Genomic DNA, 25,371 nt, shown 5'->3' with positions numbered 1-25,371 from the left:
TAAACAGAAAACTTCCACCTGATCTCACGAGACAGATCATATCAAAACTTTGTTTCATACACAAAATTATTTAAAATATTGTACAAGATTACCTTTAGGCTATGTATATAAGGAGTATTTGAAACATAATTGAATTCAGTGTTTAGACTTGCTTACCATCCCCAAGACATCTCATTATGTATATGCAAATATTCCAAAATCCAAAAAAATCCAAAACCCAAAACACTTCTGGTCCCAAGCATTTCAGATATGTGATACCCAACCTGTATTTGTAAACCATGTATAAGGGGTTAATATACAAAATATATAAGGAACTCACAAGCTCAACAGCAGAAAAACTAATAACCCATTTAAAAACTGGGCAAAGGAACTGAATCCTTTCCCCCAAAAAAAGGTATAAAAATGATCAGCAGGTATATAAAAAAGTAGTCAATATCACTAATCATCAAAGAAATGCAAATCAAAAGCATAATACAAGATGACCTTACATCTGTTAAAATAGCTATTATCAAAAAGACAAGAGATAGCAAGTGATAGCAAGAGAGCAGAGAAAAAGAAACCCCTGTACAGTGTTTGTGGGAACGTTAATTGGTACAGCATTTATGAAAAACAGTATGGAGGTTCCTCAAAACGTTAAAAATAAAACTATCATACAATCCAACAAGCCCACTTCTGGTATATATCCAAAGGAAATGAAATCAGTATCTTGAAGAGATATCTGCACCTGCTTGTTCACTGCAGTATTATTCACAATGGCCAAGATACGGAAACAACCTACGTGTCTGTCAACAAATGAATAGATAATTAATGGAATATTACTCAACCTTTAAAAAGGAAACATTGCCATTTATGACAAAATGGATGAACCTGAAGGGCATTATACTAAGTGAAATAAGCCAGGATCAGAAAGACAAAACACTGTATGAACTAATTTATATGCATACTCCAAAAGTTTAACTCACTGAAGCAGAGAACAGAATGGTAGTTGCTAGCGGATGGGGTATGTGGGAAATGAGGAGATGCCGGTCAAAGGGTACAACTTTTAGCTTAAAACAAATTCAGTTCCGGGACTCTAATGTACATTATGGTGACTACAGTTAAAAATACCACGTTGTTTAAAGTTTTCAAAGATAGCAGATCTTAAATGTCCTCACACACACACATACCACACATAAAAGGGGGTAACTGTGTGGTGATGGATATGTTGATTAATTTGATTATGGTAATCATTACACAATGTATAAAGCTAGCAAATCATCACATTGCACACCCTGAATACACATAATTTTTGTTTATCAATTATACCTTGATAAAGCTTTAAAAATAAGCATTTTTTAAAACAGAATAAAAATAAATACCATTTGATTATTTTAACATTATTTCACTGAATCTTACCCTCTTTGAATTCAGAATTACAGTCTTTCCTCAGTATCTAGGGAGGACTGGTTCCAGGACCCCCTACAGATACCCAAAACTGCAGATACTCAAGTTCCTCATATAAAATGACATAGTATTTGAATATAACCTCCACATATCCTCCTTTATACTTTAAATCATCTCTATATTACTTATAATAACTAATACAATGACAACACATCACTTCATTTGTGGGGATTTAACATAGTACTCAGCACATGGCAAATTCAAGTTTTACTTTTTGGAATTTTTTGTTTCCCAAATATTCTTGATGGGCTGCAAGTTTAATCCATGAATACGAAATCCAGGGACACAGAGGGTTGACTGTACTACCAATATGTGTTCTGCTGCAAGCACCACACAGTTTAAACAGTTTATGTGGGTAAGACCCTAAGTTACCGTAAAACAGTTAAAGTCATTGCATGCACACCTTTTTTCATCATATAAGTCAGTGTAATATATTTTTGTTACAATTTAAATGGCATGATCTGTTTTCACATCTGGCTATTTTGGCCACAGTATCCTAAAGAGTTCTCAGAATAAAAAGGAAAGATAGCATTATAGCTGCCAGAGGTAGCAAGATATAAAAAGAGTAAGACTTAGAGATAGACAGATCCAATCCTCATCTCAGTTTCATCATGGACCACTTGGGATAACATGATAAAGTGACTAATATTTTCTAAAGTTTTATTTCCTCACTTTCAAAGATATGTGACATGGTTTGGATCTGTGATCACAACAAATCTCATGTGCAACTGTAACCTCCAGTGTTGGAGGTGGGGCCTGGTAGGAGGTGACTGGATCATGGGAGGGGGGCAGGCTTTTCATGAATAGTTTAGCACCATCCCTTTAGTGCTATTCTTGTGGTAGTTGAGTCCTCGCAAGATCTGCTTGTTTAAAAGTACGTAGCACCTCCCTCCTCCCTCGCTCTCTTGTTCCTGCTCCTGCCATGAAAGACACCTGCTCCCCATTCACCTTCCACAGTGATGTCAGTGTCCTGAGGCCTCCCCAGAAGCGAAACAGACGCCAGCACATCATGCTTCCTGTACAGCCTCCACAACCATGCGCAAATTACACCTCTTTTCTTTACATAATTACCCTACTTCAGGTATTTATAACAATGTGAGAATGGACTAACACGAAGTACATACAAACAACTATATAAATCACCCTGCATAATGCCTGATGCAGAAAAATTTCACAGCTAACATCTATGTGTCAGGATAGTATAACAGCTCCGGAGTGTGACTATTCTTGTCAAATCCCAACTCGGCTACTTATTTAGCTGTACAACCGGGGCAACTTTTTTAACCTCTCTAAGCCTCAATTTTGTAAGTGCATGTATAAACTAGAACTATGAATGGGTTTTGTATGATACAAAGAACTCCTTATAATATCTGACCCACAATAAGCACAATCAATGTCTGTTATTATTATATTATCTTATTTAAGCATTCCAGACTTTAAAAGAGTATATTAGCTATCCTATGATATACCCAGAATTACCAAAAGATATGTCCAGAATTCTCAATGGGACAATGTACAATTAGTCAGGGCCTTCTAACCTCTTTATTTGCATATTTTATGTAACAAATGATTAATTTATTTCTTAAACAGAAGCTTCTGTAATGCAGCTATGGGAAAAATACTTTTAAAAAAACAAACTGTCATCATGAAGACACTAAAAAGTAACTTACTATTAGAAGGAGAAAACAAAAATATTTTTAACTGTTATGACTACCAATGTGCAAGAAAAAAAAATGGACTGTATAAAATATAGGAAAAATATAAAGAGAGAATAGGCTACTATTAAAAAACAAGAATTTTTTTAAAATGAAAATGGCTTTAAAAAAGAATTGTAGGGAAAGAAATGGAAAGCTCAAAATCTGTACAGGATATAGGAAAAAGTAGAATTTAAAATGATAAAAAATGAGGCAATGACATAGAAGACACTTGAGAGCAGTAAGAATACAGAATGTTTAAAAAGGGAAGTAGAGAAGTGAAAACAATAAAGGGGCATTTTCTAACATCCTACTTAACAAGAGCCTGAATGCTTTCACCCTAAAATTGGGAACAAGGCAAGGATATTCAGACTTACCACTCCTACTTAGCATCATGTTGGAAGTCCTTGTCAGTAAAATAAAACAAGAAAAACAAAAGCTGTACAGATTGAAAAGGAAGAAATGAAACTGTCTTTATTCGCAGACAATGTGACTGTCTACAAAGGAAATCACAAAAAACCTACAAGAAAGCTGCTAAAACTAATTAGTGAATTTACCAAGGTTACAGGATAGAGATCAGTATAGAAAATCTATTGTATTTCCATATATTAGCCATAAGCCATTGGAAAACAAAATTTGAAAAATACTACCAATAGTTCAACAACAACAACAACAAAAAAAAAAAAAAAGAAAGAAAGAAAGAAAGAAAGAAAAAGTACTTAAGGTACAAACCTAAGAAAATATGTACAGGATTGATATGCTGAAAACAAAAGACACTGATAAAAGAAATCAAAGAAGATCCAAATAAATAGATATACTCAATACTTGTTAAAAAGTCATTTCTCAATAAAGTTATTTACAAATTAAACACAACCTCAATCAATACCCCAGCAGGATTTTTTATAGACATACAAAAGCTGATTTTCAAATGTATACAAAAAGGCAAAGAAACTGGGATTGCCCGAACAATTACGAAAAAGAAGAAAAAAGCCAGTAGGTTCACAATACCTGATTTTAAGACTTACTATTAAGCTATAATAATTAAGGCAGTGTGATATTGGCATAGACAAATAGGTCAATGAAATCAAAGAGAGATTCCAGAAAAAAACTCACACAAAAATATCAAATGTTAGACAAACACATTGTAATTCAATGACAAAATGATAATTTTAACAACAAATCACATTGGATCAAATGAACATCCATACGTAGAAAAAATGAACTTTGACCTGCACTTTATGTGTCATACAAAATTAACGTTAAATGGATTTTAGATCTAAAAATAAAATATATATATGTAAAACATTTAGAAGAAAACAAAAGAGAAAATATTTGTGTCATGATTAGGCTGCAAATTCTTAGAAAACCGAAAGTAGGATCATGAAAAGAGAAAAAAAAAAACCAACAGATTTCATCAAAGTTAACAGTTTTGTTCTGGGAAAGATACTGTTAAAGAGAATGAAAACGAAAACTATAGATTAGGAGAAAATATGTGTAAATCATATATCTCACAGAAGACTTCTAGAGAATATACAGATGCTCCTTTACTGACAATGGGCTTATGCTTCAATTAATCTACTGTAAGTTAAAACATAATAATTGACAAATGCATTTAATACACTTAATCTACCAAATATCACAGCTTAGCCTAGCTGACCTTGGACATGTTCAGTATACTTACATTAGCCTGTAGTTGAGCCAAATCATCTAATACAAAGCCTATTTGTTAATCAATACATAACATTTTTGCATATTGATGAGATGTGTGATATTTTCTTATATGCATAGACTGTGTAATGATCATGTCAGGGTATTTAATATATTCACCACCATGAGCATTTATCATTTGTGTATGTTCAGAACATTTCACTTCCTCAATTCTAGCTATTTGGAAATGACCAATATATTAATATCAACTATAAGCACCATACTAAACTATCAAACATTAAACTTATTACTTCTGATTATATGTTTGTACCCATCAACCAACTTCCATTCATCCACCCTCCGGCCCCACATCCCATGCATCCTTCTTGGCCTCTGGTGACTACCATTCTACTCTCTATCTTCATGACATCAACTTGTTTAGCTCCCTCATAGGAGTGAGTGCCTGTTATACTTGTCTGTGTCTAGCTTATTTCATGTAACATCATGATCTCCAGTTCTATCCATGTTGCTGCAAACAACATTTCATTCTCTTTTATGGTTGAATATTATTCTCATGTGAATTACACCAAATTCCCTTTATTCATCCATCCACTGATGGACACTTAGGTTGATTTCTTACCGTTGCAATAAACACAGGGGTACAAATATTTCTTTAATATACTGATTTCCTTTCCTTTGAATATATACCAAATAGTGGAATTACTGGATTGTGTGGTAGTTCTAATTTTAGTTTTTTGAGAAATCGCCATACCGCTTTTCCGTAATGGCTGTACTAATATATATTGTCACCAAAAGCATATGAGAGTTCCCTTTTTTCCACATCCTCACCTGCATCCATTATTTTTTTCTCTTTTTAATAGCCATTCTACCTGCAGTAAGATGATAGGGCATGTTTGGTTCTGACTTGCATTTCTCTGATAATTAGTGATGTTAAGCATTTTTTCATATACCTATTAGCCATTTATATATCGTCTTTCAAGAAGCATTTGTTTAGATCCTTTGTCCACATTAAATGGGATTAGTTCCTTTGCAGTTGAGGTGTTTAAGTTCCTTGCATATTGTGGATATTAGTTATTTGCTAAGTCAACAGTTTGTAAAATTGTCTCCCATTTGTCAGGTTGGGTCTTCATTTTGTTGATTGTTTCCTCTAATGTACAGAAGATTTTTAGTTTAATATACTTCCATTTGTCTATTTTGGGTTTTTGTGGTCCATGTTTTAGGAATGTCAGCCATAAAACTTTTGCCTAGACAAATGTCCTGGAGTGTTTCTCCTATTTTCTTCTAGTATTTTAATAGTTGTGGGTCTTATGTTTAAGTCTTTAAGTCTTTAATCGATTTTGAGTTGATTTTTTTATATGGTGAGAGAGAAGGGCCATTTCATTCTTTTGCATAGTTATCCAGTTTTCCTAGCACCATTTATTAAAGGTGGTGTCCTTTCCCCAGTGTATGCTCCTGGCACCTTTGTAATAAATCAGTTGGCTATAAATACATGGGTTTACTTCTGGGTATTTTATACTGTTCCATTGGTATACATGTCTGCTTTCATATCAACACCATGCTGTTTCGGTTACTATAGCCTTGTAATATAAGTTGAAATCAGGGAATATGATGCCTCCAGCTTTGTTCTTTTTGCTTATGATTGCTTTGGCTATTTGGGTTATTTTTTGGTTTCATACAAATTTTAAGATTATTCTCTTTCTGACAGGGACTAGACTCTTAATATGGAGCCATGCTCCAGCTGCCTAAGACTCAGGGGGTACATAGAATCCAGTAAGAGCACCCTTTCTCGAGCAATGCCATTACACGAACTTCAGAGAGCTCCCCGTGCCAGTCTTGGGGCCCATGGGGTTCAAGAACTCTCCCACAGTTAGGATTACAGGATTCTGCAGCAAGAATGTGGACACCTAGGGATCTCTCATTTACCCCAACTCTACACTGAGGAGCCTCTCCAGGCTTCTGGTTGATCCTAGCATGGCTGTCCACCTCTCCTCCCTCCCCTCAGGTGTTTCCAGTCACTTCTCTGCTGAACTCTAGCATTCTCTTTTAGATGTTTTATTTAAAGTGCGATTACCTACTCACTATTTCGGTTCTTCTTTGTGGAGAAGTGTCCTGTGCCTCTAGTCAGCCATCTTGAAAAGCCTCCAAAAAAATGAATATCTTATGTACCACACATCACTAGCCCAGGAAGAGATCAAAAGTAAAAGTATGTCGAAATTGCGATAGTTTTGCACCACTGTAAAATCTAAACTTAAGTCAGGGACCATATCAGACAATTTTCTGACTTTATAATGATGTGAAAGCAATACGTATTCAGTAAAAACTACACTTCAAATTTTGAATTCTTGGGCTAGCAATTCTATTTTCCTGGGCTAGCAATATGTATGATATTCCCTTGTGATGCTGGGCAATGGCAGCGAGCTATAGCTTCCAGTCAGTCATGTGATCACAAGGGTAAACAACTGATTCTCTAGAGTGTACTCTATTTTTGACTTAGGATATCTTCAATTTGCAACAGGTTTATCAGGACATAAGGCCATTGTAAGTTGAGGAGCATCTGTGTTTCTTTCGCCTGACTCTACCTCTCAAATCAAAATATTATCACTTTAAAAACTCTTCAGCTGTAATAATTCATGCCATACACTATTGAAAAACATATTTAAGATAGTATGTTCTATACCTTATAGGGAGCCAGAATTCTCTGCCTGAACTTTTCAACTGTTTCTTGACCCATAGAAGACCACGTATTGACAAATGCTTCAGCTTTGTCTTGTCGAAGATGAATGTTCTCTAATTGCTGCTGCAAAGCTGCTGGCTTCACATTGTGATATACTGCCTATGAAAAAGAAAAGAAAATGACGTATGTCCCTCATCTTCGTACAGAAACCTTAAACTATAATAAAAACAAAATTATTTTTAAATGACTTAAGTCAAAAAAAAAACCCCATAGTCCTATTACAGACATTTTTGGTTATTTTACAAATAATAACATATACAACCAAGGGCTGGAAGATTCAGGATTAAATGGCCTAAATTATTCAAGATGATTTTGTTTTTTCATTTTCGCCTATGCTTTAAGTAATCCTAAATCCACTTAATAACCAAAAAACTTCTTCTTTGCTTTGGCTATGTAAATAGTACCCTAATTAAAATTTCATTTATTTCACTTAATCATTTCAAATAAGTATACAACAGTTTTGTTTCCCAACTAACAATTTTTTTCCAAGAAGCACTTTCTCAAAATTACCTTATCTACCAATTTCCTACATGATATGTAATTAAAAGTTGTAAAAAATTTTAACAGTGATACCAGTTCTGTTTCTTACACTATTCTGGAACACCATGCTATGCTGTCCTACTCAATGATCCTTTTCTTCTACTGAACACCCACTAAAAATTAGAACCACATTTATCTTTGTGATCTATAATGTATGTAAGGCTGTAGTAGATAACTGGCAGCTTGTCCTCCTAATATGTTCATTAAAATGCTCATGAAGTTACAAAACTATTTAAACTTTTATTTCACAAATATTATTTTTAATCAACCAACAAGAATTTATGAGGATCTATTTTAAGCCCATCAATGTGTTAGGCTTATATAAGATACACAAAAAATATGATCCTGCTCCCCACAAATTAGAATCTGGTGAAGGAGGCATAACTAACATATATGAACTGCTGAAAGACTAACAATGTGCTCTACTGTGATGAGCCAAGGATTTTTAAAACTCCAAATAAAGGAAGACTGAAAGTATAAGGGGTTACAGCTCAAGAAAAGGAGACGAGCCTTGAATAGGAGCTTAAATCATGAAGCGAATTTAGATGAGAAAAAGGGATGCAGAAGGCAGCTTAGTAGCACATAATATGACAATACTTCTTTTCTAAATGTCTGTCTTACCAGCCCAGTCAACACATCCCCCAAATCATTTAATATCTTAAGTAAAATATGTCCATTTTTCCATTATACCAAGTACCAATGAATTAAAATATTTTGTAACTGTCTCAAATCAATGAAGTCTCAATTCATATTTTCAAATACTTTATAATATTCAGGTATTTTTACATTGAAATTGTTCACAGCTTCCATCCTGCATACTTTTTAATTAAAAAAACAGAATGTTAAAGATATCATAACAATACAAATATGTAGTAAACAAATCATGGTTAGAAAATTTGAGGCAACAAAAATACCTGTTCTAAAATAAATGATATTGTTTCAAGAACTAGGTGAAGATCTTGTTTCTCTAGAGAAAATGCCACTTGAAGTTTTTCTTCCTCTTCTTCACTGAAACTGCTCTCAGCCTATAATACAAATAGCAATCTATTATATTAGCACATATTCAGACACTCAAAATTCATACTTGACAGAAGATTCATTTATTCGTATATGAGATGAGAACTTTAAAGGAAAATACATGGTGAAAGGAAATTGACGTGCATGTAAATTTATAAAATGTATGACGTTCATTTCTAGACCTTTGTAAACAAAATAAATTAAACAAATATCTTGTGGTGACTCAGGTCATAATTACGAGCATCAGAGCCCTGTGCTAAGGGGCTCACGTATCCTAAAGAACTGCTGAGATACATGGATGATTTTTAACTAGAGCAAAAACAAATCTAAGATGTCCGTCCTTTTATGTTTCTTGGGTCTGATTTTCATAACTCTTCCATTTCATCTCGTGATCAGCAGTCATTTCTTAAAGCTGCCTACATGCCCCATGACAGCATCTTCAACCCCCAGTTTGCTATTTTTAGTCTGCCATGGTCAGGAACCCAGAGAGCTGACCTCTCAAAACTAGATATATAGCACTGTTACCTCAACAGGCTTCGTCGAATGTGAGGGCCTCAAAGTCTCTCCTATGAAGCCAAGTACATGAGTTTTTTTTATTGCACGAGCTGTGACAGTTATTTTTGAAGTGCAGAGGCCACAAATGTTTATTTCTAAGTTCCCAGCTATGGAAGTTCATCTGACTTCCATCAGTATTTCCCAATGCAAACCGCTGGCACGCTGAATGAGACAATTCTTTGTGCAGGACTGCCCTAAATACTGCAAAATATATATATTTTTTGAGACGGAGTCTCGCTCTGTCACCCAGGCTGGAGTGCAGTGGCGCAATCTCGGCTCACCGCAAGCTCCACCTCCCGGGTTCCCGCCATTCTCCTGCCTCAGCCTCCCAAGCAGCTGGGACTACGGGTGCCCGCCACCATGCCCGGCTAATTTTTTGTACTTTTAGTAGAGATGGGGTTTCACCGTGTTAGCCAGGATGGTCTGGATCTCCTAACCTTGTGATCCGCCCGTCTCGGCCTCCCAAAGTGCTGGGATTACAGGCGTGAGCCACTGTGCCCAGCCGACACTGCAAAATATTTCTAAAGTCCCTGGACATTAAATACCAGCAGCAGCCTCCACACATTGTAACAAACAAAGAAACAAAATCTCCGTGTATTTGTATATGCCAGGAGGAGCCAGGAAGATGGTCAAAGAGGACTCCCAGATCCATAATCTGGCATGCCCCACATTCTGTACCTAAGTTGTCTTTGTTCTTCTGCCCATAAACAGATCAAACTTGGTAAAATAAAAGTACCAGTAGAGGGGCAACAAAATCCCAAAACCTCTTCACCAATCTGCCTGCCTCAGATCAAACTTGGTAAAATAAAAGTACCAGTAGAGGGGCAACAAAATCCCAAAACCTCTTCACCAATCTGCCTGCCTCAGTTTCACTATTCTAAGAATTCTGCCTCAAGGCAAAGGCCAACTTGATGGAGTCGGGGCACATAAAAGAAAAGTTGGCAGATCCTGAAATGCAGTGCAAACGTGACTGAAGAGCCCTTACCAAAATAAGACCCTCTAAAAGATGATGCCCTGAAACTGTACAGGAAAAAAACAATCACACCTTTCCTGACATTTTCTTAGCAGGCAAGTATTCACATACATATGTTTCTTTATTTAAAAGTACCTGGACATTAAATGCCAGCAGGACCAGTAACTTCACTTTTCAACAAGCACCTCTATTCCTCTCCACTCCCCTACCTCTGATGACAAAGCATTCAAGCTCCTCCATGGAATTCTTTAGCCACTCAGTTAACTCTAAGATAGATACCAACTTATTCTCAACTCCATACATGACTGAGAATGTCAAAGACAAACATCACAATTTTCTGTGCAAGTGCTCCACTCTCCCTCAGCGTGAAGAACAAAAGATGTGTGTAAGAGTTTCTTGTCCCATATTGTTACACACACGCAAGCACCCACCAGCTCAAGAAATAAAGCAGCATATCTGTTTCGCCCACGTCATTTGCTTTTGGGCCAATTTATGAAACATTCCACACCCTTTCCTGAGGTTCCGTGTAATAAGGGATAGAGTTACGGAGCCAAGCTGCCTTACTAACTAGCTGCGTGACCTTGGGAAAGTTACTTGACTGATCTCTGTCTCTATCTTGGTTACCTCACAGATAAAATGAAGATGACCAGAGGTGACCACAGTACCTACTTTTTCAAGTTGCCGTAAGGATTAGATGAGCTAGTAACACAAAGCCATTAGCACCACACCAGTCAAAAAGAAACCAGTGTAACTTTATGAATAGCAAATCCCACAGAATGCTGCTGCTATCACTGCAGTTTCTCCTTTCTCTCCATCCACATCACAAATTCCTTAGAAAAAGGAATTTATTATAGAAGACTGAGGTTTGTTTTGTGTTTTCCACAGCAAGGAAAATAATTAACTCCAAGAATATTTACTGAGTGCCAACTATACTAGTAGCAATGTATGAGGAATGGGAATTATAAAGATGAGTAAGACATAATCCTCAAGATATTTAAAACCAGAGGAAGACACATTAATAGGTTTAAGGGATTTGGTTGCCTTCTAATCATGAAACAAATACTTATGATGCAGTATTAAAATCAGGTGAGAATGAATTACAGCACAGAAGAAAGAACAAACTGCTGAGACTGAGACTGTGAAATCCTTGAAGGATGAACAGGTTACTCAGTAAAGAGCAGAAGAAGGCCATTTAGAGGCAAGGGAAAGAGTATATGCATACACACATTGCTGAAAAAGTTCATGGCATGTTGTAGTAAACAGGCACCATCTAGTGTAACTGGAGCACTTACAAAATGAGAATGTAGACTGCAGCCCTATTATAATGCGACTTGTACACAATATTAAGCACTTTAAACTTTTCTCCATGGGGCAACGGATAGTCACTGATGGCTTTGAACACTGTGAAAATTATAATCCATCTTTGTTTTAGGAAAAAAAAATTAGAAAGTAATTTACATAGTATTATGAAGCAGTAGAAAACAAGAAGACTATAGGCAGGGAAATCAGTCTGAAGGTAACTATTGTCATCTAAAAAACAGGTAATAAGGATTTGACCTAGAATTGTGAGAACTTGGATTTGAAAGACACTTCGAAGGGGAAAGGCATGGTTTTGAGGCTGGCTCTTGGCCAGGAAAAAGAAGAGGAAAGAGTAAGACTCTTGGTTCTCACTGGATGATGATACCTGGCACCGCATAGAGCAGTTAGTGTGTGCTCCATAAATATGTCAGATGGAATCAAATTTTTATAACTTGATAAAGAAATTAACTTGGATTGGGCCAGGTAGAGAATTACAAAGCATTCACATGTCCAAAACAACCATACCCTTAAAATAAAAGTGGAAGAAGAACAAAATTAACCGAAAGATTAAATACTAGTGGATAGAAAAAAACCACAGAATTATTTTTAAGGGGAAAAATCAAACCAAGACATCAGAATTTTTCCCTAAAGTATATTTTATAGAACATTAGTCCCAAAATACATACCATAATAAAACAGATCCAAGGTCAAAATACATTTGGAAAATGTCACCTGCCATAATCACCCTCACATACGTACCACAAACACTAGCATCTAAAATACTCTGAAAAGTTCAATAATTTAAAAAATTTAACTTTACTGAAGACAGAGTTTCTCAAACTTTTGACCACAAAACATTACCAAATCTTCCACAGAACCAGTGTCCCTAAGAATATACTGGAGAAGCTATGGCTTTGCAAAAAGTTCTCCAAATAATCAGACTTTCAATTAAATCAGAAAGAAGATTACAAAGTGTGGAAACACAAAAATACAAACCTTCAGGTGAAGTTTTTGAAGAATCCTAGTGAGCAACCGTGGAAATCTTCCTATATCTATTGCATTGATCAGTGACACTGCTTTCTTCATGCTAAAGAAAATTATAAAACAAAGTTTAAAATGAGCTTTCCAAGTTGAACTGTACTTTCTATAGTTGTCTACAAGTTTTCATTCCAACAACTCTGATTGCTATATGGTAAATCTGAATGAAATAAAGGAAAACAGATGACAGCCAGCAAAAAGGGCAGGGCAACCTGAACATTTCCAAAAAGATGCCCCCAAAATTACTTCTGCTGAAAAGGTCCATTTGGCAAATTTTCTCTTGCTTTTGGGCAAACCAAACTACTAGGGAAAGCTTGTACTCTGCAGGGGAAGAGCATTAATCTAGTAGAGTGTTTATATAACCACTTAACCCAAAAACCGAACTCTGAAAGTGGTGGGAGGAGAGGAATAGCAATTATGGCAATTACACCAAAAACATAAAGAATACTGCAAGGCAAGTAACTTTTCAAATACTATGTACAAAAACATTTGGGGCCACTAAGGACACAGTTATTTTAAAACCCTCTTTCGATTGTAATAATCAACTTTATTATTACAATAATAATCAATTTTGAGATAAGGTCTCACTCTGTCACCCAGGCCGGAGTGCAGTGGCACGATCTCAGTTCACTACAGCCTCTGTCTCCTGGGTTCTAGGAATCCTCGTGCCTCAGCCTCCCAAGTAGCTAGAACTACATGCACAGGCCACAAAGCTGGCTAATTTTTGTATTTGTTGTAGAAATGGGGTTTCGCCCTGTTGCCCAGGCTGGTCTCTAACTCCTGAGCTCAATCAGTCCTGCGGTGGCTCACGCCTATAATCCCAGCACTTTGCAAGGCCAGGGAGGACGTATCACCTGAAGCCAGGAGTTCCAGACCAGCCTAGCCAACATGGTGAAACTCCATCTTTACTAAAAATACAAAAAATTAGCTGGGCATGGCAGTGGGCGCCTGTAATCCCAGCTACTTGGGAGGCTGAGGGAGGAGAATCGCTTGAACACAAGAGGGGGAAGCTGCAGTGAGCCAAGATGGCGCCATTGCCCTCCAGCCTGCACAACAAGAGGGAAACACCTTCTCAGGAAAAAAAAAAAAAGAGAGACATCTGCCCGCCTCAGCCTCCCAAAGTGCTGGGATTACAGGTATGAGCCACAGTACCTGTCCTGTAATAATCAACTTTAAATGATGTGATGAGAACAATTCTTTACTGCACCATATTGGATACTGTTTACTGATGTAGCAGTGTTCCCCAAGACATTGGTATGAGGAAAGAAACTGGCAATCAGAACCAAAGTGAGGCAGGAAAATAGGGTCGGGAGGCTGGGAACATAAGGCTGATTCACACTTCAGCTATGACACGAAATGTCCTCCATATAGGGCATAGGCGGAGTAAATGACTTTGTAACTTTACTTCATCCTCTTCATTTACATAGGGAGTACACCAAGTAACCAATAGAGGTTATTTAAATTCCCAAAAATTCTGTAGGGGCCCTTCAGCCCCTATGCTCAGGAAGTTTCCACACTGTGGAGTGTAGCTTCATTTTCAATAAATTTCTTCATTCTTTCCTCGCTTTGTTTGTGCGTCTTCTCCAATTCTTTGTTCACGATGCCAAGAGCCTGGACACCCTCCACTGCTAACAAAAGGAATCCAGGAAGAAGGAAAAACTTTAAAATAACTCTTTTCTTCTGGAAGATTCCTGCCCAACCCAAGCACAAAGAAACTACGTCCGAATACTATTTTGCCTATATATATATACTTCAGTACTTTTTCTGTATCCACACACCACCTGCACTATTACTTATTTTTTTCACAAATTAAGTCTTTTTTTACTTAAATAATGTTAAAGGGGAACTTTATGTCACCACCATGGACAACCAGCTTTATCTACCATAAGTAGAAATTAACTAAAAATTTGTTTAAAATGCAAACAAAAGCAAATGCTACCAAAGCCAGGCTAGATTCTGTTATCAATCAAAAATTCGGTCCCATATTCGATGCTGATTTAAAAGGGGTATTAACACATGTTGGTCCAGCACCAGCGCGAGCCTTTCTCACCACAGGGTCCGACCGGGAACTGAAATCGGAAAGGGAATGTCGTCCCACAGGCTTCGGCAGCCTCCGGGAACTTCTGTCACCAAACTCCGCAAACAGTGACGCAGACCCCATGCTTGCGGACCGCACGCTTCCTGCCAAGCGCACTGTGAGCCCCACAGGCGGACCACCGTGAAGGAAGAGGCGCCACAGGGAGGGCCCCACGCACTCCGCGGACCCAGCGTCGCGACCTCGGCAGCCCACCCCACCCAACCGGGTCCGCCGCGGCGGCCAGGCGGCGGGCGGCAAGGTCAGCCTTGTGCGAGCCTGATCCGCGCCTTCCTGGGCGCGGCTACGGCAGGAGTTTAGCGGATCAGCTACCTGGGGCTTTCCCGTAGGATCAGCGCCGCCGGCACCGCCATCCTCGACTTGCTCGCACGGCCGCCGTCTGTCAGCTGCGCCGAAGCCAGCCAATGGCGGCCGCGGCGGACGGAAAGCCGGAAGGCCCAAGCCGCGCAGGGGCCGCGTTAGCGCTCTGGGGCTCCTGCGACCCCGGCACCCGGAGACCTGTCCCGCAGTCCTGGAGGGCGGGGAGGGCGGCCCGGTTGTCCTCCCGACACTACAATCGTGTTGGACTTAAGTCCGTGCTTATATATGTCTTTATATTTATGTATTCTATATGTGTGTACATACGTGGACAGGGGGGTGTGTATGTGTGTATTTAATAGGGCAGGTTTAAGCAAGTCCATGTACAGACCTGGATAGATATGTGTGTGTATGTATGTGCATATATATATATATGTTATTTTTAATAGGGCAGGTTTAAGCAAGCCCATGTGTACATACTTGGATACGTGGTGTGTGCGTGTGTGGGTATATTTTTTGACTAGGGCAGGTTTAAGTGAGCCTGTGTGTACATACTTGGATAGGTAATGTGTGGGTATTTTTTTTTTTCCTGCGTTTGGCCTGCGGAGAGGCAGGCGGTTGAGCCAGCTCCCCTGAGCCTGCCCAGGAAACTGCGCATCACCCCTCAGGAAAGGTGGTGCCTCCAGTTCCACCCTAAGCACCGTGCCATCAACCCCTCCTGTATCTGCATCTGCAGGGCTTGTAGTATGTACGTTCAGTTCCTTCAGCAACGTTCAATGAATGAGCGCCTACAGTGTACCAAGCGCTGTTCTAGGCACGGGAGATACAAAAGGCCAAGATTCCTGCTCTCGGCGTTTGCCAGCAGTCTAAATGGACAAGTATTTGTTGCACCCTTCTTTAGAGTCTGACACTGCAGAGTAGGGGAGATGAATCGCTGCAGTGAGTGATGTCAAGGACCTCATCCAAGACTAGGGAGACACCATGTTTGCATAAATACCTTGGTCTGCCTTTGAGAAAAACATGGAGCGAGATAAAGGAATTCAGATGTGGGAGCAGTGAAAGGCATCGGAGGTAAGATCAGGAAAAGCTTCCTAGGGCAGGTGGCAAATGCGGTGGGTCTGCAGAGATGTGGAGGTGTGGAGGATGAGGCAGCGCGTTTCAGGTCAGTAGAGTAGAAGGGCAGTTTGACGTTTGAAGAACAGGAATTTAGACTAGAAAAAGCCTTTAATGACTGGTTGTGGCATGTGCACTTAATCTGGTGAGAAATGGGTAGCCATTAAATGTTTTTGCTATCCATTAAATGTTTTGAAACAAAGAAATTTTGCAATGGGAGTTGGTTTTTTGAAGGTTGCTGTCAGCAGAATGATGATTGGAATGGAGAGGTAAGCAGGAGAGCTACCTGGAAACTACTGCAATAATCTATGGAAAGCAATAAAATCCTGTGGTACTAAAAAGGCATTGGTGAATTAAAAGATAGTGGATGGATTAGTTACATTTCAGCAGTAGAATATTCAAGAGCTGCCAAAAAATTGAATTTAATTTTCCTTCCTAATTATGTTTTACTTAAATTATTATTTAAATTAGTTGGCATTCCTGGAGCAGCCCAAGAACAACCTAACTGAAAGGAGAAACCAGATTGCAAATTAAATGTGAATAATCTCCACATGGATAATTGAGTCAATTATACAATGTGTTGAACACATACAAATACATTTAGTTCCACAACACTCTACAGTCCCCAATGTATGCATATCTGAAAAAGATGTATGTGAATCTACATAAATTATAGGTCTCTGATCCAAACACAGATGACCTCATCTGCAACTTAAAAGGGTCCCAGTTCCCTCGTTCTTTGAATCATTTCCCTTTTGTCTTGATTCCTTTCCTGAAGTAGAACCACTAACCAACTAAAACTGTTTCAAATCCCTAATGAAGTTCACCCTCTGATTGCCTTAAAAATATACAGCCAGGATTTTGAGCAAAAGAGCATCAAGATGGCTCAAATCCCAAATCCATGTAACCTTGGACAAAGTACTTAACCTCAACAAATTTCTCATTTTCAATCTGTAATGGGGATGAGAACAATGTCTGTTCCTCCAGATCTTAATGCGATTTAAATAATGTGATACATATGTAAAAGAAATACTCTACCCTCCTTAGAAAACAAACCCAGACCTCTAAGGTTTTCATAAAAGCAAGTCTCCAGTAGACACAGAGGCCACTTACTCTAATTCTCTTCATTTTCAATGATGGGCTGATTACTACTTATTACCACGTATTTCTATATAGGTGTGATGCTGTGAATAGTTTCACACCTCAAATGAGAACCTCACCCAAGACATTTCTGCATTCTCTGGAGTATAGGCATCTATGTCCATGAAAAGTCCTTTTAGTTGTCTGCTATTATTGTGTGGGAGTCTTAAGTCTCTTCGTAGGCTCTTCAAGAACTTGCTTTAGAATGTGGGTGCTCCTATATTGGGTGCATATATATTTAGGATAGTTAGCTCTTCTTGTTGCCTTGATCCCTTTACCATTATGTAATGCCCTTCTTTGTCTTTTTTGATCTTTGTTGGTTTAAAGTCTGTTTTATTAGAGACTAGGATTGCAACCTTGGCTTCTTTTTGCTTTCCATTTGCTTGGTAAATATTTTTCCATCCCTTTATTTTGAGCCTATGTGTGTCTTTGCACGTGAGATGGGTCTCCTGAATACAGCACACCGATAGGTCTTGATTCTTTACCCAACTTGCCAGTCTGTGTGTTTTAATTGGGGCATTTAGTCCATTTACATTTAAGGTTAATATTGTTATGTCTGAATTTGATCCTGTCATGTGATACTAGCTGGCTATTTTGCCCATTAGTTGATGCAGTTTCTTCATAGTCTCGATGGTCTTTACATTTTGGTATGCTTTTGCAATGGCTGGTACTGGTTGTTCCTTTCCATGTTTAGTGCTTCCTTCAGGAGCTCTTATGAGGCAACCTGGTGGTGACAAAATCCCTCAGCATTTGCTTGTCTGTAAAGGATTTTATTTCTCCTTCCCTTATGAGGCTTAGTGTGGCTGGATATGAAATTCTGGGTTGAAAATTCTTTTCTTTAAGAAATTGGCCCCCGCTCTCTTCTGGTTTGTAGGGTTTCTGCAGAGAGATCTGCTGTTAGTCTGATGGGCTTCCCTTTGTGGGTAAGCTGACCTTTCTCTCTGGCTGCCCTTAAAATGTTTTCCTTCATTTCAGCCTTGGTGAATCTGACGATTATGTGTCTTGGGGTTGCTCTTCTCGATGAGTATCTTTGTGGTGTTCTCTGTATTTCCTGAACTTGAATGTTGGCCTGCCTTGCTAGGTTGGAGAAGTTCTCCTGGATAATATCCTGAAGAGTGTTTTCCAACTTGGTTCCATTCTCCCCAACACTTTCAGGCACACCAATCAAACATAGGTTTGGTCTTTTCATAGTCCCATATTTCTTGGAGGCTTTGTTCGTTCCTTTTCACTCTTTTTTCTCTAATCTTGTCTTAATGCTTTATTTCATTAAGTTGATTTCCAATCTTGGATATCCTTTCTCCCATTTGATTGATACAGCTACTGATACTTGTGTATGCTTCACAAAATTATCTTGCTGTGTTTTTCAGTTCCATCAGGTCATTTATGTTCTTCTCGAAACTTGTTATTCTAGGTAACAGTTCCTGTAACATTTTATCAAGGTTCTTAGCTTCCTTGCGTTGGGTGGAACATGCTCCTTTAGCTCAGAGGAGTTTGTTATTACCCACCTTCTGAAGCCTACTTCTGTCAATTTGTCTAACTCATTCTCCAACCAGTTTTTTCCCTTGCTGGTGAGGACTTGTGATCCTTTGAATGAGAAGAGGCATTCTGGTTTTTGGAATTTTCAGCCTTTCTGCACTGGTTTTTTCTCACCTTCGTGGATTTATCTACCTTTGGTCTTTGATGTTGACCTTCAGGTGGGGTTTTTGCATAGGTGTCCTTTTTGTTGATGTTGATGCCATTGTTTTTTGTTTGTTAGTTTTCCTTCTAACAGACCCCTCTTCTGCAGGTCTGCTGGAGTTTTCTGGAGGTCCACTCCAGATGCTGTTTGCCTGGGTATCACCAGCAGAAGCTGCAGAACAGCAAAGACTGCTGCCCGCCCCTTCCTGTAGAAACTTTGTCCCAGAGGGTACCCACCAGATGGCAGCTGGAGGTGTCTGTCCACCCTGCTGGGAGGTGTCTCCCAGTCAGGAGGCACGGGGGTCAGGGACCCACTTGAGGAGGCCGTCTGTCCCTTAGCAGAGCTCAAGTGCTGTACTGGGAGATCCACTGCTCTCTTCAGAGCCAGCAGGCAGGAATGTTTCAAGTCAGCTGAAGCGGCACTCACAGCCACCCCTTTCCCCAGGTGCTCTGTCCCAGGGAGGTGGGGGTTTTATCTATAAGCCCCTGACTGGGGCTGCTGCCTTTCTTTCAGAGATGCCCTGCCCAGAAAGGAGGAATCTAGAGAGGCAGTCTGGCTACAGTGGGTTTGCACCCAGTTGGAACTTCCGGAGGCTTTGTTTACACTGAGGGGAAAACCGCCTACTCAAGTCTGAGTAATGGCGGACGCCCCTCTGCCCACCAAGCTCAAGCATCCCAGGTCGACTTCAGACTGCTGTGCTAGTAGTCAGAATTTCAAGTCAGTGGACCTTAGCTTGCTGGACTCCATGGGGGTGGGATCCACTGAGCTAGACCACTTGGCTCCCTGGCTTCAGCCCCCTTTCCAGGGGAATAAACAGTTCTGTCTCGCTGGTATTCCAGGCGCCACTGGAGTACAAAAAAACTCCTACAGCTAGCGTGGTATCTGCCCAAATGGCCTCCCAATTTTGTGCTTGAAACCCAGGGACCTGGTGGTGTAGGCACCCAAGGGAATCTCGTAGTCTGCAGGTTGTGATGACCCTGGGAAAACAGTAGTATCTGGGCCGGATGGCACCATCCCTCATGGCACCGTCCCTCTTGGCTTCCCTTGTCTAGGGAAGGGAGTTCCCTGGCCCCTTACGCTTCCGGGATGAGACAATGCCCCACCCTGCTTCTGCTCACCTTCTGTGGGCTGCACCCACTGTCTAACTAGTCCCAATGAGATGAACCAGGTACCTCAGTTGGAAATGCAGAAACCACCACTTTCTGCGTTGGTCTGGCCGGGAGCTGCATACTGGAGCTGTTATTCGGCCATCTTGCCAGCCAAGTAAAATATCCATTGCAAACTTTTATGAAGTCTGCCTTTTATTACATTCTGTATTAGCCTGACTTTTCTAGAAAATAAGCCTAGTTATTATACATGCTCAATTGGGAACTATAATTGCAAGGGAGTAGGAATGCAGGCAAAAGGAAACTAAGGAAAGGTAGGGAGAAAGCAAATACAGGGTGGCATGTTATCGAACTGGTTACAGCTTCGAAACCTAGCTTATTTCTCAGTACTCTGGGATATTTCCAGAGAGGCTATTCAGAATCGCTGTGTCTCAGAACAACATGGAGTTGGAGTGGAAGAAAGAAATGGAACTCTTTTCAATTTTTTCTTTCTTCATCAAAATCTGTCCTATAACTCATGCTCCTGCATTTCCAGGATATGTCACCTGGTGCCTCTAGGCAGCCCCACTGGAAAATTCAGAGCTTCCATGGGCCCAGTAGAATAGGAACTGAGTCCTGAAGCTATAGCAGAAGAGGAACCCGTGGTTCAATCCCTGCCCATGGCCCCTTCTCGATCCCCCCCCTCTGCCCTGCCAAGGGTGGCAGTGAGTGACAGGGGCTTTAAACCATGGGACTGTCAAGAGTTTCCAGGGGCCGTTTTGTCAGGAAAGTAGAACAACATGCTGAAGCCTTGGAAACAAGTGGGGCTGAACTTACCTGGGGAGGGACATAACTTAGAGACAGTTGTAGCCTTTAGTGATGTCTCAAAACAAGAGTTGCTTGGGCCCTAACTGCTTCAGTCTTTATTATGCAGCTTTTTCAATTCATATTCACGTAATTTTCCCAAAGTACATCATGGCACAACTTGGAGTAAGGTCTGGTGTCAGCCCTCCCTGTATCGTGGAAGCTAACGCTTTCTCTGAGTGTGAGCTTTGTCCTGTTTGGAAGGGCTCCTTTGCGGCCTCTACCTGCGGCCCCACTGTGTTCTCCCCCTCCCCGCGTGAGGCATGATTTATATTTTTGACACCCAGTGAAGTGAAGCCAAGATCTGGGATGTTTTTCTCCCAGAAGTCTCCCCCAACCCTAAGGGAACTCTGAAGACAGCAGGGAGCCTCACCCAAATCTATCCTTCGACATTCCAGTCCCCAGTGCAAATGATGATCTTTGGAGGAAGAGTAACACCTATTCACCCACCAGAACCGTGTCCCCAGAAACCTAGTCCAGCTGAAATGATCTTTTAAGGAAGTTTTTGATATATATTCTCAAATAGGGGGATGCAGGCATTTTATTATGTACCTCAGATTGTTCTGGCAAAGGATTGGCCAACTATGTGACCCAGTTCTTTAACATTTTGAAAGCCTGAAGTCCTACAACTTATCCTGAGTTCATCAGATGCATCTAGCAAATGGACGTATAAAGGCAGGTGACTAAAACTATCTGCTACCCATGCCTGACTGCCAGACTGACTATAAAACACAAACTTCATATTCAACAGCTTTGTCACATTCACCTGCAGACACTGTTGGCCCAGTTTTCCTCTTTCCCACCCTGCACGCGATCTTCCTCTCATTATCATGACACACATGCAGTTTCTAGCCCTGTTTTTAGCTCTGCAGTCAGCACTTGCCTCATAGGTGTGAGAGAATCAATTGAAGTGGAACTGAAGAACAACAGCCTTCTAGATGGTAAACGTGTAATTGTTCATTTCACATTGTCTCCCCAGAGTCCTAGGGGGATAAAGTTTTTAAATTACATAATCTTTATTTTTGAGTTACATATGTAAATATTCCTGTTTAATGTGATACACATAGGGGATAAAGAATGCTTGAACATAATCTATTCTCTGAATATTTGCACAACAAGCTGTACTGCAGAAAGAAGCAAGAAATGGCCAGGCGCAGTGGTTCACGCCTGTAATCCCAGCACTTTGGGAGACCGAGGAGGGCAGATCATGAGGTCAAGAGATCGAGACCATCCTGGCCAACATGGTGAAACCTCATCTCTACAAAAATACAAAAATTAGCTGGGCATGGTGGTACGCGCCTGTAATCCCAGCTACTCAGGAGGCTAAGGCAGGAGAATTGCTTGAATCTGGGAGGAGGAGGTTGCAGTGAGCTGAGATCATGCCACTGCACTCCAGCCTGGTGACAGAGTGAGACTCTATCTCAAAAAAAAAAAAAAAACAGAAGCAAGAAACAGAGAATAGTATCCAGGTTGTAGGCCACATTTTCCCATAAAAACAATATTTATGTTCACCCACCCTTAACCAAATGGAGGGTGGGGAAGAGGATGAGAGGGAAACATTTATTAAAATGTAGCAAAAATACACTTTGTAATATATGAACAGATCCCCTCATAATGTGTTCTCAAACTTAAAGTTGAAAACCATCTCAAATTATCACTCATCCATTTTCATTTGCACCTAGTTTTCCCGTCTTACCTCCCAGAGGCCTGTGCCATTAACAGGACCGATATTTACACATAGGATGTGTGAAAGACAAAGTGCTTTCTTCAGTAATTTTCACCTGTGAGCACCATTTGAAAAGAATCAGTGGATATGTCAGAGCAAGGCAAGATTACAGACTGCCTTTTACTCCACAGCTAGTAAACAAAAAAAAGAGCAAACACCATAAATAGACAACAGGAAAAAGAAGTCGAATTATTAACAGCAAACAAAGAAGCATAAGTTCATGCTACACTTGAAAAATGATTTAATAGGCAGTATTAAATGTTAAATGCCAGTATTAAATGCCAGGCATGGTGACTCACACCTGTAATCCCAGGGCTTTGGGGAACTGAGGCAGGTGGATCACTTGAGGCCAGGCATTAGGGACCAGCCGGGGCAACATAGCGCTTGAGCTCTCATCTTAAAAAGCTAAATAAAATTAAAAGTTACCAGGCGTGGTGGCTGTCACCTCTAGTCCCAGCTACTCAGGAGGCTGAAGCGGGAGGATCATTTGAGCCCAGGAATTTGAGGTTACAGTGAGCTGTGATTGTGCACTCCAGCCTGGGCAACAAAGTGAAACCCTGACTTTTAAAAAAAGAAACGAAATCTTGAGAAATCATCTTTTATTCAAAAGAAAATATAAGAATCTCACTGAACCTAGCCTTAAATAATCTTTTTGAAAAAATTCCAAATCCATTTGAAAAATAGTGGTCTTGATTTTGTTCTGTGTACAACCTAAAGTACATACAAATGGCCAGCAGAGGGAGCCAAAACCATGCATGTATTTCATTTGTATATCATTTTTAGGAAAGTGGATTATTAAAAATTACAAAATGCAAATAACCTTCATGAGTCAAGAATATATGCAAAAATCATAGAAATCATATATTTAGTGCTACTCTATGCCAAGTACTGTATGGAAAATTCAAAGCTAGAATGGGATTCTAAATGTGAAGCAACTGAAAAAGCACTCCTTCCTCTCACTCTCTAGGCCTTTTTTGGGTTTTTGTTTTTTTCTTTTTTCTTTCTCTAGGACTTTTCTGTAGTAACTCCTGAAAAGCAAAATGAAGTGGGAACATTTTATGAGTTGTATGAACACTTTTTCATTTCCTATTGCTGAGAACACAATTGTTAGCAGTGTGTTGAAAAGAAACGGGAGGGCCTTAGTTCACACCTCTTAAATCAGACTCTAGGTATCTCTCAGGAAACAGAAGGAAATCATTTTTGTGGAAATTTGTTGACAAGGAATTTGCCGCAACTACACTATACATGTCTCTCCATTTTCTGGACAACAACTGCATTAGTTAAGGTGTTTCGTTTATAAGTAAGAGAATCCAACTCTGACCAACTCTGGCTAACTAAGGGGGGGGAAATAATTTACTGAAAGAATGCTGGTTAGTACTATCCTTTCAATAATTTATAAATATTTGGGGAAAATGGTTGATATTTTAAAATCACAATGAATGTATTTTGTATAACTTTATGTTCACAAATTTGAAAATTTATATAAAATAGATAACTTATAGAAAGATATATATGTAATATGTAATACATAAGAAAAATAGAAGAAAACAGAATATAACTATTTTTAAAAAGAATGTATTATTGACAACCTTTCTATTAAAAAAAAAAAGAGAGAGAGAGAAAGAAAACAACAAAAAAATCCCTTCAGGTCCAACTGGCCTCACTGGCAAGTTCCAATAAACATGTGAGGATGAACAGTTTCACCTGAAACAAAGACTTGTAGAGAAAAGAAAGTGGTCACCGTCTCCTTTTATGTGGCGAGCATCACCTTGACCTGAAAGCCCAACAAGGACTTCCATTTGCAGAAAAATAAGTAGACATGCTTTTTTTCTATTCTTCTCACTACATACAGTTACAAACTCTGGACATTATGAATAAAACAAATACAAGATGACTCTGAAAGGCAGAGAGAAGGAGGCAGACTGGCTAGGGACCTGGGACATGAGGAACGACAGAGCAGTAAGTACCCTGGGTTTCTTTTTACTTCATACATCCTTAGGTGTATGAAGACTGGGTAATGGAGATGTCAGCAATCCAGAAATGCCAATAGGCACAGATGGAAAAAGCCCCCAAAACCTTGGTCTCTGTAGCCAGAGAACCAAGAAATAGGCAGCCCAGCAAGAAAGAAAAGTTTTAAACAATAACCCCTCTATTCCACCAACAATCACAGAAGAAAACTGTGCCCTCACTCCCACCAGCAAAGGCTGAATAGGGAACCTGGACTTCCACCCTGGCTAGGCTGTAATGAAGTACCCCAACAACGGAACACATACTCACCAACATATATCATAACTCAACCTCTGAAAGCTGGAAAACAATCTTTTTTAAAGCAACCAGAGAGAAGCAATGCACTACTTCTGGGAAAAAACAATTCAAAAGGTTTCTCTTCAGAAACATTGGAAACTGGAAGAA

General features: G+C 39.5%; 1 protein-coding gene across 2 annotated transcripts in view; it reads right to left on the bottom strand.

The window, feature by feature from the left end:
* The window catches only part of COMMD10 (COMM domain containing 10), a 216,790-nt gene extending 201,310 nt beyond the window's left edge, over positions 1-15,480 (bottom strand). Inside the window, exons 1-4 of one of the 2 annotated variants that reach the window (XM_011963670.1) lie at positions 15,369-15,480; positions 12,920-13,010; positions 8,994-9,104; positions 7,483-7,638 (exon numbers count right to left, since the gene is read on the bottom strand). In XM_011963670.1, the coding sequence (XP_011819060.1) occupies positions 7,483-7,638; positions 8,994-9,104; positions 12,920-13,010; positions 15,369-15,409 (399 nt within the window). In that variant the 5' untranslated portion in view covers positions 15,410-15,480. Of the gene's footprint in view, positions 1-7,482; positions 7,639-8,993; positions 9,105-12,919; positions 13,011-14,900; positions 15,032-15,368 lie in introns of those variants that run through there. The other variant, XM_011963671.1, reaches the window with a different exon arrangement.
* Between the last annotated feature and the right edge of the window lie 9,891 nt (positions 15,481-25,371).

The sequence above is a fragment of the Colobus angolensis genome, unplaced genomic scaffold (assembly GCF_000951035.1).
Source record: "Colobus angolensis palliatus isolate OR3802 unplaced genomic scaffold, Cang.pa_1.0 Scaffold62, whole genome shotgun sequence".
Lineage (NCBI taxonomy): Eukaryota > Metazoa > Chordata > Mammalia > Primates > Cercopithecidae > Colobus > Colobus angolensis.
Note: the sequence above shows the minus strand (reverse complement) of the source record. Positions and strands in the feature narration are given on the sequence as shown.